General features: G+C 38.8%; 1 protein-coding gene across 3 annotated transcripts in view; it reads left to right on the forward strand.

The window, feature by feature from the left end:
* The window catches only part of JPH1 (junctophilin 1), a 73,540-nt gene extending 61,416 nt beyond the window's left edge, over nt 1-12,124 (forward strand). The window contains exons 4-6 of one of the 3 annotated variants that reach the window (XM_077352125.1): nt 2,947-3,584; nt 9,482-9,577; nt 9,708-12,124. In XM_077352125.1, the coding sequence (XP_077208240.1) occupies nt 2,947-3,584; nt 9,482-9,562 (719 nt within the window). In that variant the 3' untranslated portion in view covers nt 9,563-9,577; nt 9,708-12,124. The other 2 variants (XM_077352127.1, XM_077352128.1) reach the window with 2 other exon arrangements.
* The last annotated feature ends 1,952 nt before the right edge of the window (nt 12,125-14,076 follow it).

Consider the following 14,076-nt stretch of genomic DNA (forward strand, 5'->3'; position numbering starts at 1 on the left):
AATATTTGTATTTAACTGAAACCTTGCTTAGAGGTTTGTGAAAAGGGTTCTTGTGTTATACTTACTGAACTTCATTTGTTTATTTTAAAGATACATTTTTGTGTGTGACATCCAGGATATCCCTTTGTTTTCTGAGAGCTTTTTCTCTGTTCTTAGGTTATGTGGTTCTGTTACTTTTACATTTTGTTAGTATTTTCATGATATGAATATATTGATTCATTTTCAGGATATCAGCTGAAAGACTTTTGGGGAAAGGTACTTTAAACAGACACTTGCTTGTATCACCAAATAATTGCAAAATACAATTCAGCAATTTAAACTTACTGGTAAATGGTGATTTGAACTGGATACGGATTATTTGAGTACAAATCAAGGTTGATTCAGGGTAATTTTCTGGTACTTTTAAGCCAAATCAAATTGTAGTTGCCTAGTTGCCAACCCTGAATTAAGAAATTCCATGAGATCTTGGATGTAAACTGGGAAGGACAGAATCTGAGAAGGGGAAGAATTTCAGCATGAATATCATTCCATCCAGCCCACCTTCTGATGCTGTAATTTTCTTCAGGAAGCTAAGCAGGGTTGGCCCTGGTCAACACTGGGATGGGAGACCTCCAAGGAAGTCCAGGGATGCTACTATCCAGAGGCAGGCAATACCATGCCACCTTGGAATGTCTCTCACTAAGAAAATGCAGCTGTAGCAGGAAGAGTCTGACTGCTCACCCCCAAATTCTTCACTGCCCCCCGGATAAGGTGTCACCACCTCCAGGGAGGAGCACACCACCCATTTTGGGAACCCCAGATTTATAGGAAAAAACTATTTCCTTTTAATAATAATAGAAAAGAAAATTCCTAGAAATGGAAAAGGGGGGATAGAGTTGCACTTTCACTAAAGAACAAATGAGGTATGTAAGTCCTATAAGTAGTACAAAGAATCTAAAAGCGCAAAACAGTAAAACAAGGCTTTTCAGAGAGATGTGTGTGTCTGTTATATATATATGTTTCTAGAAACACATGTTTCTAGCATATACTGTTGTTCAGAAATATTTTTAAACAGGAAGTATTTCTACTTGCATTGATAACTGTAATTTGTTGTTTTAATTTTTGTAGAAAAATTTCTTCAAAGTTACCTTGAGCAGGCATCCCAGTACTTCTTTCTCCACTCTGCCTGCATGTCAGCAGACATAGTAGAGTAAAAGGCCAACAGTACAGGGGCTGTGTTATGTTATTGTAGATTGTGTGTGCCCCAGGTAAGCAAGCAAGTAGAGTAAAAGGCCAACAGTACAGGGGCTGGGTTCTGTTATTGTAGATTGTGTGTGCCCCTTTTTAAATCCATTTCTAGAAAAGAAAGTAAAGCATTGATTTCTCTTAGTTGATGGATATTGATCACTGTGATATCTATATTTTTATATTTCATTCTGGTTATTAATTTAATCAAAATTGTGTATGCCCTGCATTTTGAGAAAATGTTTTTGTAGCACTCAGAATCAAAACAATAAAACTATCTCTTATGAAATAAAAAGCTAGTTGCATACAATCAAAAGGCAGAGCTTTGAAGAAACTTAACAACAGGCCATAATTAGCATAATTAGCATGAGAACATATAACAGCAGCATACACTTTAGCAAGCTCGAAGCACAATTCTTAAAAACATCGAAAGAACGGAGTACAGTGGGTTAAATTAATCAAAAGTTATCACCTGAACAAAATGGATTGTTGTTTTTCAGAGGCATTTATTTATTTAGATATTTACAAGCAGAAACCTGCAAGGACTTTATGCCATCAAAGTATATGATTTATACCAAGTGTAACATTTCTAAGCATATATGAATTATTTATTATAATAGTATATTGTAATTCATATTTTAAAGAATGTTACTTAAAAAAAATATTTTGCTGAAGATTGAAATACAAAGTAAAATTGGATTGGGCTGTCCTTGCATTACTAGCAAGAATAGAAATGTCTTTATGAATTCTTCCAGTTCCAGTTAGTATTTCCTGGGATGCATAGAATTACTACTGGAATCAGAAGTATTCCTTGTGATTAAACAGCAATTGCCTAAGAGTCCAGACCCCTTTTTGTGTGTGTTGTAGCTTCAGAAAGGTAACTGTTGCAGAAACTGTCTTAAAATGGCAGGGTAACAAAATAGAAAAGAATAATCTAAATGGAAGGAAGAAACTTGATCAAAAGCAATGCTGTGAAACAAACTTAGAGGTGACAGGAGTCAGCAAATTAGATGAGAGACCTGATCCTACACCCATTGAAGTGAATTGCCAAACCCTGCAGGCTCAGCCCATGTATTTGAAATGCGATATAGCGGCAAAAGTGCTAATGCTATTTTAGGCTGTGTATGCAAAGGAAGAACGTAATAGAGAAGTAAGGTGGTAGTCCCTCGTTTGCATATGTCTACGGGCATTGCATTGGGAACTTGGCACTTTGGTACTGGAAAGATGCAGGCAAGCTGAAAAGAATTCAAGGAAGCCATAACAGATGCATGTTTTTTTTCCTGAAAGCTACCCACAAAAAGCTGATTTTGCAATTTGACTGTCTAACTATAGGGGCAATTTCAAATAGTGAAATATTGGCTTTTAAAAGCACTGGAGGTATTACTTCAAAGTTCTGTTTCACTAGTGTCCTCATTTAACTTCTTTGAAGGCCTCTCCTGACATAACACTTGGCATTTATGGCTCTCATTTTGAAAGGATATGCATGTGGCACTATCCTGTCAGAATTGGTTTACCTTTTGCTTTTCTGGGATGAAATAGTATGCACAGAACCTCTGGTCCTGATGATCGACCTTATTTCAAAACACAGATTATGCTCATACAGTGAACTATCATAGCTGCAAAACTTGGAGGAGAAAGAATAAAAGCATCAGATGGATAATGCAACTGATAGGTCCTTGTTCCTGCAATAGTTTAAACAATTTCATGTTTTAATTGTTTCAGGCCCTGATTATATAAAGCAAAAATTTCAAGAGGGTATGGATGTTAAGGAAAATCCTGAAGAAAAGGCTCCAGAAAAACCACCTACACCAAAAGAGTCTCCTCATTTTTATCGAAAAGGGACTACACCTCCGGGGACCCCAGAACAGAGCCCGAGGCAGAGCCCTCGACACTCTGCTGAGCCTTCTCCTGCAAAACAAGTCAAAAAGCAGAATTCCACCTCACAAAGACTCATTCAAGAAAAAAAGAATATATCCAGTGAAAATACAGTACCTACAATTAACAAGTCTCTGCCTTCAAAATCACCTGTGAAAGAGGAAATATTGGTTAAACAGCAGCCAAAGCTCTCACCCCGCAACAATCCTACCAGCAAAGATAATGGAGAGTTGCATGATCATTACCATGGCTACTATGTGAAAATGAATCCAACACTGTATCCATATGAGCTTGGGGAAGACGAGGACCATGCCAACCCATCATCTTCAGCCCTTGCACTAGTAGCATCAGCTTCGAAGCCAAGCCCTGTCAAATCTGGGGTTCATGTAGATGCCAAAGATCCATATAAGAAACCTGAATTTGCTGCACCAAAGAATCCAGCTAACAACAACTTCCGTTCTTCACTGGAACGAGAGGTTAATTCGGTAGGTACTATTGATTTAAGGCACATTTAGAAACCATTATAAACTCTTAGTCTGGGTGAGTTCGGTATTGAACAGCCAATGAAACTCATGCTTGCCAAACATTCAAAAGTACTTGTGGTGTTTGCTTGTTCAGGTTAATATTTTCAGTATTTTTCAACCAACTTATTTTGTTGCTTTTAGGATTCAAATAATAAGCTTTAGATTGGAACCAGAACAGATTCTTTTAAATCTTATGTTGGAAATTTAGGGATTAGTTGCTCAGGTTTGCAGATAAATCTGAAACCAAAGGCCTTTTAAATCCCTTCCAAGACCGTTTATGCACTGGGAACTTCACTCCCCCGGCTCCCATGCAGGAGCACAAATTGGGTGCGGATGAGGTGCGCCAGGCTAAATGCTTCCCCATGTGGGTGCAGGAAGAGGTGGGGTAACCTGCCACGTCTAAAACTTCAACCTGCAGCCTGGCATGAAACCTGCAGTGCGTAAACGGTCCAAATGAAAGCAGAAGTATACCATTACAAGATCTCAGTCACTGTCTCAGAGGTTCCCAGCAGTTCCCAATGACCTGAAGAAGAAGGGACTGTTCAGTGGTAACAGCCAAAGCCACAACCATGTGGGGGGCAGAGGGAGACAGGAAGGAGAGACAGCACCTGAGTCTTTGGGCCTGCAATGCTGGTAACTTCCCAGATCTATTAGCTGAGCTAGGGGGACAAGGGACTGATGGGAAGATATTGTGCCTGAATGCTGGCAGTGTTTTAGCTCTAGTCCAAGATGGCTTCTTCTTGTTAGCAGTGGGTCAGACAAAAGAAAGGTTAGGAACCAGAGCAGAAAGTAGAAACCAGAAATGAAAGAGGTTGGAGAAGAAACCAATAGGATAATGAAACTGAAAACTTTGTTATCATTTACAGAATCACTCAGGGATGTTTCAGACATTACGGGTTGGATACTACCACATTTTTCCACTGGCTAAAGAGGGAGTATGTGGACAATAGTCCCCTATAACCCCCTAAAGGTCTGTGTCAGATATTATAGGACTTACATAGTACTAGAGCCACTTGGAACATGGGCTGCAGCAAGGAGGGGTATTTGGTATGATCCTCCTTCTTTCCTTCTCTGCCCAGCAAAAAGGCAGTCAGCTCCCACCACTTAGTTTTACATCACAGTAAAGAGAATTTTGGGAAACAAAATTCCTGAGCATACTAACCACTGACAAGTATGGAAGGTCAGGAGTATATAAATGGCTTGCACTTAATTTATGGCCAAATTAGTAGAGAAGATTTTTTAGTACATGGCTATCAAATCTATGTGGGAAGAAGCACACTGTGGGCTATTCATATAACTTCTTCACATTTTTATGGCAAAGCAGTCTTAATATCAATATACTCTTGGCAGTTGTGCCCCATGAAGCACATTGGGTTGGATCCTATATTAATCATGAGCTGGACAAAGAGTTAATCTTTCTGCCTTCTCTCCCCAGTGCCACTCTCAAAGCCCATTGAAATAAGATGGAATGCAGCACAAGAGATGGGAGCCAGTAGAGGGAATGGTCAAAAATTACATACATGCTCCTCTCTTGCATTGACTCATGGAGCTGTCCTGATTTTTGTAGTATGGGATTTAATCTTGTAACTGTATTTGCATAGCAATTATTGTGTAATCATGTAATATTAAATAGGGCAGTTAAAGCGCAGTTTTTAAAATGAAACAAAAGATTGTGTGCAGGTAGATTTCAAAACTTTTCATCTAGGCAGTTCATATTTTTGTTTTTTCCTTTCCAAACTGAGAAATGAAATGTGCTGCGGATGTGATGACTCTTCTCTCTGTTTAACTGTTTCAAAGGAAGGGAAAGTCTTTCAGTTTGAGAAGCTCCTATAAATGCTGTGTTATTTTTCTGCAGTAGAACTAGATTCCCAGTGGATATATGTCCTTATAGACTCCATTTGGCATAGTTTTTGTACAATGCTGCCTGCAGATGTGCCTTTGTTCTTTTCCCCACTATCATTTGAGCCACAGGGGAGAATATGATCTTCCTTATTCCCCCTCTTATCTTAGCCTTTTCAGAACAAACAGATCATCCTATGTGCCAGTCCACAGAAACAAGAACTACAAAACCTATTGGAGATATAATCTGATGAAGTTTTATGGATTAATCTAAAGCACCAGATTAATAATTTGAACTAAATGCTTGGAATATTAAAATGATGTTTGCCTTAACAAATATTGGTTTTGTTTAAGTATTACATTGCAGTTACTTATAACTGAAGCAAAAAAGCTTATTTGTAATAATGAGAATAAAATTCATTTTTGAACAAAGGGATCACATGCCAGGTCATGTGATCGGTCCCTTTAGCCCTCAACTCTCATTGGCAGTGACTGCCTAAGATCTCAGGTAGGCAAGGTGTCCAGCACTAAGGTACAGTTTTCTCTTTTAACTATTGTGGCAGAGCCTGGTTTTGCCTGTTTCTGATTAGAACTGCTTTGATATAACATTCCATACTATTTACTGAATACATCTCTGTTCAGCCACAGATGGGTTTGTTAGTTCTTTTACTGTCTAAATGTGATATTTAATTAGGTTTTCCCCCATAAATTTCACTGTATTTGCATTAAGTTTCACTGTTATATAAGACCTGATGAGACAGTTCTGAGCTTTTCTGTTATGACTTCTTCATACCACCTGTTCAAATCCGTCATTGAATACAGAGACTAATGTTGCCTTCTTCTATTTTAAGCCGCTGCAGAGCTCTGGGGCCTTATTTATGGTGCTTCTCCCTGAAGCATTTCAGAGTCACACTATTTGTAGTTTAAAAGCCAGCATCAGTCACATAGGGTTGCCAATCTCTGGGTGGCATCTGTAGATCTCCTGCTATAACAATTGATCTCCACATGACAAAAATCATTTCCCCTGAATAAAATGGCTGCTTTAGAGGATGGATTCTGTAGCGTTATACCATGCTGAGTTCTCTCCACTGCCCAAACCCACACCTTCCAAGGCTCTACTCCCAAAATCTCCAGGTATTTCCCTACCCAGAGCTGGCAATCCTAGAGTCACAGGCTAAATTCTATAGGCTGAAGGATTGCTGGATAGGGGTGGGACAGTACCGCTACACAAAGGATGCACAGACACATAGTGTTCAGTTTGGCATGATTGAGGCCACAGCTTTGTATTGTTATACAAATGAGTATAGGCAAACCAGTGTAAGGGGTCAGATCCAACAAACCACTCTTTCCCATCCTGCAGCCAGCTGACCATAGTCCCTTGGGGAGGAGAACCCATTGGCAGGCCAAGTGATACGCCTGTCAAGCTTCCCCTCTATTTCAGGCCTGCTGAACCACCAGGAAGGTGAAGCTAAGGAGAAGCCCATGGGGCTTCTATTGGGGTCCCCTTCAGCCACCTCGCCATGTGCTGCAGCTATCTCCCGTGTGAGAAGACATACTGCATATGAACATGTGCAACCCATAAAGAGGCTTCTGAACTAGGCAGAGCCCGGCCAAAGGCATGGGCTCAGCCCCAAAGGATCCAGCCCGAAACAAAACCACAGCTGTGACAAAGAAAGCAAACAACAAATATTTAGAAATACATGAATGGGTGGGTGAGCAACAATCCTGAGCAGTGTGGGCAGCAAAGGAGGCCAGGCGCAAGCCTAGGTCCTCCTTTTAAACCCGCAAAGCCCAAAGCCGTGCCCCAGCCTGACCTCATTTATGCACGGTTGGCTGGATGCCTTCCCGCGCAGGCTAGTCTGTGCAGGAAGTGATTTACCACCCATCTTTGTCCTGCTGGTTCCCCGCCCTCACTCCAGCAATTGGGGGCATGCACCACAGGTAAGTGGAGACGTGACCGGATTTCTCTGCAACCTGTTTAGTGGTCACTAGTGCACTTCAGCAACTCTTTATAGTTTCGTAGATAAACCATTAAATACCTTACCTTTTTTCCATTGCTTAAAATTGTCATTTATTGCCCTGCCTCATCGAGAAATGAGCAGTAAAAGGTAAAGGTAAAGGTATCCCCTGTGCAAGCACCGAGTCATGTCTGACCCTTGGGGTGACGCCCTCTAGCGTTTTCATGGCAGACTCAATACGGGGTGGTTTGCCAGTGCCTTCCCCAGTCATTACCATTTACCCCCCAGCAAGCTGGGTACTCATTTTACCGACCTCGGAAGGATGGAAGGCTGAGTCAACTTTGAGCCGGCTGCTGGGATTGAACTCCCAACCTCATGGGCAAAGCTTTCAGGCGGCTGCCTTACCACTCTGCGCCACAAGAGGCTCATGAGCACAGCATTGTTTTTAAGCTTAATTCCAATGCTTGGATCACATTTACAAGCAATGTGGAACACTTGTAGTGAACTAGAGGTCCACAGTCCTCAATTTAGGGCAGGAGCACACATTACAAATATCACATTGCCTAGAGGAGGTCGTCACAGCTATGACACATAGGACCTACTATCACATCATTCTGGAAGCTGTGTAGAGAATTCCCATGAAACAAGAGATGCGTCCTAGAAATTGCAGCTCTGCTACTGGAATTTTTCATGTCAGACTTCAGAATAAGATGATGATTGACACTGCACATTATCTGCAGCAGGGTAATTCTTCACACTGAGTCCATTTCCAGTAGTCCCTGTATACATTCATAACATGTTCTGGCCCTAACCACAGGAGATAAAAACAGGAAAAGAACAAATCCAAGATAACAAACATCTACTGTCAAACCAGGTATTTAAAATAACTTGAAGCCTTATAAACTTCATTCTTTTATCTGAATCACAAGAACACCCTTCTTGCTTTATTGGGTCTGTTCATTTGCTGAAATGAAGCTGTGGTAAGTGTATAAAATAAAGTATTAATACAGGGCTACCTCAGAACAGTTTCATTATTTGCCGTGCAGTCATAAACAGAATAAGCACTCAACTCTTATAGACTGGTTGACTTCAGTGGATTGGATTGCAGTGCTAGATTCTGATCATACAGCTGAGAAGTTAAGAATTTGTCACTGGTGCATACTAGCATTTTCGTTGCACTTATAAGGAAGTTAATGTGGAAGCTAATCTCATATTCCTGAGAATTCCTATGTTGAGACATGCCAATTTCATTTTCCTTAAGATAAAATGCCTAGTCACCTAGTAGAAATTATGAAGAAATTTGTGCCATTTTAATATGTTAACAAGCAGGAGAAAAGACACATAATCTTGCTATGGTAGCAGTCCTCTAATATATATTTCAGTCTAAGCTGAATGTTCAGATATGTGTGTTTTCCTCTCCTTTTTACATACATCTCCATTATAAAACAACCATCTCAAAGTCAAAAATGTAAAATTCAGGTGACAAAAAATACAAATTTCAGTTTAGCAATTTGCTAATTTTTAATTTCTTTTAAGGTATGAACCACTGCTGGGATACTTCTGCTTTTACCTTACCATGAAAACAGATTGTAACCTTTTTCTTAACTGCATTACAGTATTTATAGAACAAATAGATAATTAGTACAGACAGGATAGAGGCAAAGAAGCCTGTCACACTTTTCATCTGAATGTGATTTGCAGAGTCTATAGCTGTGTTTGAAATTGAAATGCTGTTCTGTTTTATCGTGGATATACATAGAAAAATAGTTAAATCCATTAAATTACAGCCATACAACACAGTTAATAATCTCACATGTGTTTACTTTTCCCTTTATTTTATAAAAAGATATGGCTCTTGAGTAGAATATTAAAAAAAAATAATCAGGTGCAAAAATATTACTTTCAAATTTATTTTCAAGAGATGTGGTAAGATACCAAAAGGATAAGGTCTAATTCTGCTTATTGTTGTGTTATCGTTTGTAGGCAGCATAATCCAGTGTGGTTTATTCCTAATCTTACTTTTTGTGAATGTAATCAGAACCCATTTTATTTCATTTTTAGGGTCCTAATTCAATCATGATTGTCCTGGTAATGCTGTTGAATGTTGGTTTAGCCATTCTTTTTGTCCATTTTCTAACTTGATTGGAATTAGGAAAGGTAAGAATAGTATCATTCTTATATTATTCATATGAAATTCTACCCCCACCTCCAATCTTGATGTTCTCCCATTTTGATTGCGAAGCTTTATAATTTGCAAATTTTAATGTTGCCCCCGTTTTAATTTTAGCTATGCCTGAAAGTGATTCAACATGCTTACTGTTTTGATCCTTCAGTGAAGTCATGACAACTTGTGGCATAAATCCACAGTTCTCGGCAGTTGTGTCATCAGCCTTTAAATGGCACGAGTCATGTTCAGATACGGGGAAAGGAGGCTTGAAATTAGGATGGGACACGAAAGAGAGATGAAACTTGGAAAACTCAGCCAGGGGCCTGAACAGTTCCTCTGCTGAGGATTTGTGGCTTTGGGGTTGTCTGAAACCTGAAGCAAGCAGCCACGTTGGGGGAAAAAATCATGCGGATGCACACACAAGCTTGTTGAAGCAGCCCCAGCCAGTGAAGTGCGTTGGTTACTCCATCTGTTCTAGCAGAGTGTGACTAAACTGGAAATGTACGGAGCTGCACTTTTGTTGATGGAAGCAAACAGCTGCCTTACTATTTTGTCGTCTGATGATTTTGGTGGGGGAGACGGGAAAGTGACTGCCAGAGGAATGTGGTCCGAGGATTCTGTTGCTGTGGAAGTGATTCCAGTGTTCACTCCTATCTCATTAGAAGAAATAGTTAGCAGCATCACTCACCAGTCTTATTCCATTACCTGCTGCTTTTAAGATCTCCTTGCAGCTTTCTGGGAGATTGTGTTTCATTTGCTCTTATGCATGAATCTATTAATTTACTATTTATTTAAATCCTATGTACAGCCGTTATATCATCATGTAGACCTGACTGGAAGCTGCAATAGTTTTCACCCTGTATCAGAAAGTCAAAAATAAATCCTGTAGCATATATGCAGTATGTATGTGTATATATATATATGTATACACACACACACATACACACACACACACATATTTCCCTTGGATCAATTTCTTCAGAACATTTTTTTTCCTAAGCCAGTAAAGTCATTTTACATTAAGGTTTAGTAGGCAATATGCAACTATGTTTTAAGCCATTGTTTATTATCTTCCTTGTGACAGTAGCAAGCAGAATTATTTTAAATCCTGCAAGAGTCATCAGGTTGTATGAGCATACTTGGAGAGGGGGGTAGAAATAGTCTAAAAAGCCTTGTGTCATTCAATGGGTTGGGTGTTATTACTAGTATTTGAAATCTTGCATGAGTGCACAATGGAAGCTGTTCATTAATACTAAGTAATGATTTTCTTTTAAAAATAAAGAAAATGTCAAGCTTTTTGTTGAATACATTCAGGTAGAGCATTTAAGTCTGTTAATAATGACTGATTATCAGTCTGATGCCTTTAATGTTGTTAACAATGAGTCTGTAATCTTACCTCAGCCAGTTAAAAACTTATGCCTCAACTTCTTATTTTGGACTATTTGTCTTAACTAGAATTGCTGTCCTGTGTGTTGATGATGTGATCTGTGTATTTTTTTTCCCCTTTCCCATTGCAGTTACTATATCCCTCATTACTCAAAAGCATGCTTGTTTATTTATAGGAAAATTGTACATGGTGTGGTCATTTTGAAAGTCAGCATTTTAAAATTTAGAAGCAAAGGGTTTTTAAAGGGCTTGGATTTTGATTTAGTTTATTTCTTTGAAAAAATACATTTCAGGGTTTTATCCTGTTTGTACATGACAATTGTTACTGTTGTTTGCATGGTTTACTGGAGACAGAGGGAAAGAGAGAAAGAGATTTAGACTCATGACTTCATTAGTTGTTATAAGGGGCAGCCCATCAAAGGAAATAGGTATATAGATCGGCTCTTGCAGTCTGAGGCGAAGTAATGCAAGGCACAGAATGGGATTTTTTGCTGAAGTGTGTTAAGAATCCTGGGTTTTGACCAGTATAGAATTGAGAAGAAAACAGAAAAGGCAGAAAATGAAAATTTTAAGAACTTTACTATTTATTTTTTAAAACATGTTTTGCTCTTAAATTTAGAAATGTAGATCTTGATTAAAAAACAGGTTTTTAAACTGCAATATGACATGATGTCATAAACACTCTTTTATTATCTACAATTCATCACAGCTATTCCTTAAACTAATTTTATAACTGACATTTAAATATTATTAAATGTTTATTTAAATTATTTAAAATATATGCCTTTTGGAAACATTTATAAATTTAAGTGAGCATGTTAGTTCCATTTATGTATGATTTATGTATGATTTATAAGCTTTTTTAAAAACAAAGGCTCCAATCAAAAAGTGTTGGTATTTTTCTAAAATGTGCACAGCTGTATTTTGCATAAAAAGCTATTTATAGTTGTTATACTGTACACTACATTTTGGACAGCAGATTAAGTCTGTCGATGTACTTAATGATATGTCACTTTGTCTATTTAAAACTTCTTGATGTGAATGAACTCTTTATCTAATGAGCTTCTTTATTTATAATTCTGGAATCCCAAATAGGTAATGTACAGTTTTCATAACTGTATCTGCATTAATAAAAAATAATTGGTTACTAATGTGCAGAAGGCTTTTCTCTTTAATATAAATAAAGCATTCTTTTCCTTCCCTGTTCAGGGGATGAAAAACTGATCAGAAAAGGTGTGTTTGTGTTATTTTGTGTGCTGAGCTTTCCTTCTTTTACATAAAAGCTGCTTTTTATATAGTTTCAATTTCATTCTATGAATAGTAACAAATAGAATTAGTAAATGGGTTGTTTTCATAAAGTAATTACAGAAGCTTCACAAATTTGTGATAGAACACATGAAACTACCTCACAAGGAAACAAACCGTGGACCAAACCTTCAGGTCAGTATTGCCTACTCTGATTGGCAGCAGCTCTCCAGGGACTTTCACATCACTTACTACCATGTCCTTTTAATGTCCTTACCTGCTGGCATGTCTGCTGCCGGGGGTGGGGACAGAGCCAGCCCAGCACAACACAGTGCTGTGTCTCTCTGTGATGGGGCCACCTCTGCTATGCCTCCAAGGCCGCTCACACCCTCCAGAGAGCGGGGGTGGGGCCAGCCCAGTGTGACACAGCACTGCATGTCACTGTGCCTGCCCCATCTCCACCAGTCTCCTGGGGCTGCCCCCACTCTCCAGAGAGCGGGAGAGGCCTTAAAAGACTGGTGGTGGTGACGATGCCAGAGAACTGAGCGCACCTCAGTGCTCTGGTGCTGCTGCCATCTACTGTTGTGGTCCTTGGGGGCTGGACTACGGATGTCATGTCGTAGCCTTCCGTTGGAGGGAGCTCGCGAGTAGATATTCCACATCAAAAAGCATAGTCCAAGATCAATGGCAGATCAGTAAAATAGAGAATTGCAAGTTGTACTGGGCTTATCATGAACTTCAAGGCTGGAATTTGAAGTAATGTAAGACAAAGGAGGACCCACAATTACATGAGTGATTTGTAGAAGCCCAAATTTGTGCAGTTTTATCTTGATCTCAGAGTAACTTGATTCATCCAATTTTATTTTTATACACAAACACTCTAGCATTCGATCTAACACCACATGGGCATGTTGTCCATAAAAGAAGTTTGTTTCCTTGACAATGGTTGTGCATTTGTTAGCTTTTTCATTTCCTCTGAGAAATGTCTTTTAAGTATGTTGGTTCCTTAAGTCTTTATGGTTTCTAAGGTATCATTCACTCAGTTTAACACATCTCTTACTGGTTCAGTTTCCAGAATTTGTTCTGTATTATATGCTCCTATGTTCTGTAAAGCATAAAAAAGAAGGTAAAATGCAGTATTGGTTGTGAACTGTGTTATTCATTTTCCCACTGCAGTTGTAAACTCTAAACCTGCATATTATTGAACATGGATCCTCTGGGAAATCTTGTCTTACTCTGACCTGGTGATGTGATACTTATTTTAGGCCCTTAATCTTCAGGGAAATGTAGTACTAGACTCTGAGTTTCTATGGCTTTTTGTTTATCACTTGAAATAATGGAATGAGTTGCAGTCAGAAGTTGATGATTGTAGTAAATAACCTTTTAAATCCTGAATGTTGGAATGGTGAGGTGATAACCAGTTAAGAGAGCTATGGTATCAGTGAGAAAGCAACTTTCCCTGTATGAGGAGTTTCTAATTTACAAAGCATTTCTCAGGCTGTAGCAGAAGTTAACTGTGCCTTCATCAAATGGTACTGGGTATAAGTGTACATTTTTAATTTAACTCTTAGGCTCTTTGTGAAAATGATACAATTTCAGAATTAAGTGCAAAGCTTACAAGAAGCTCACTTTATTTAAGCAGAATATAAGGAAAATTTGACTAGAGCAGCATGTATGGCAGACTTAGTATATCTGTACCATTATCCATGGAGTTTGGCCCATTTACTCTATAGTACAACAAAAATTTCACTGTTTAGCCTGCTGTTGGGTACTATACAATAAGCAACCTTGTCTTTATTGAAATAGTGCATTTTGCTTAACAGGGCTAGTAAAGTTTACATGTAACCAATTTTAGATC

This window comes from Paroedura picta, chromosome 9 (genome assembly GCF_049243985.1).
Source record: "Paroedura picta isolate Pp20150507F chromosome 9, Ppicta_v3.0, whole genome shotgun sequence".
In the NCBI taxonomy this organism is placed as follows: domain Eukaryota; kingdom Metazoa; phylum Chordata; class Lepidosauria; order Squamata; family Gekkonidae; genus Paroedura; species Paroedura picta.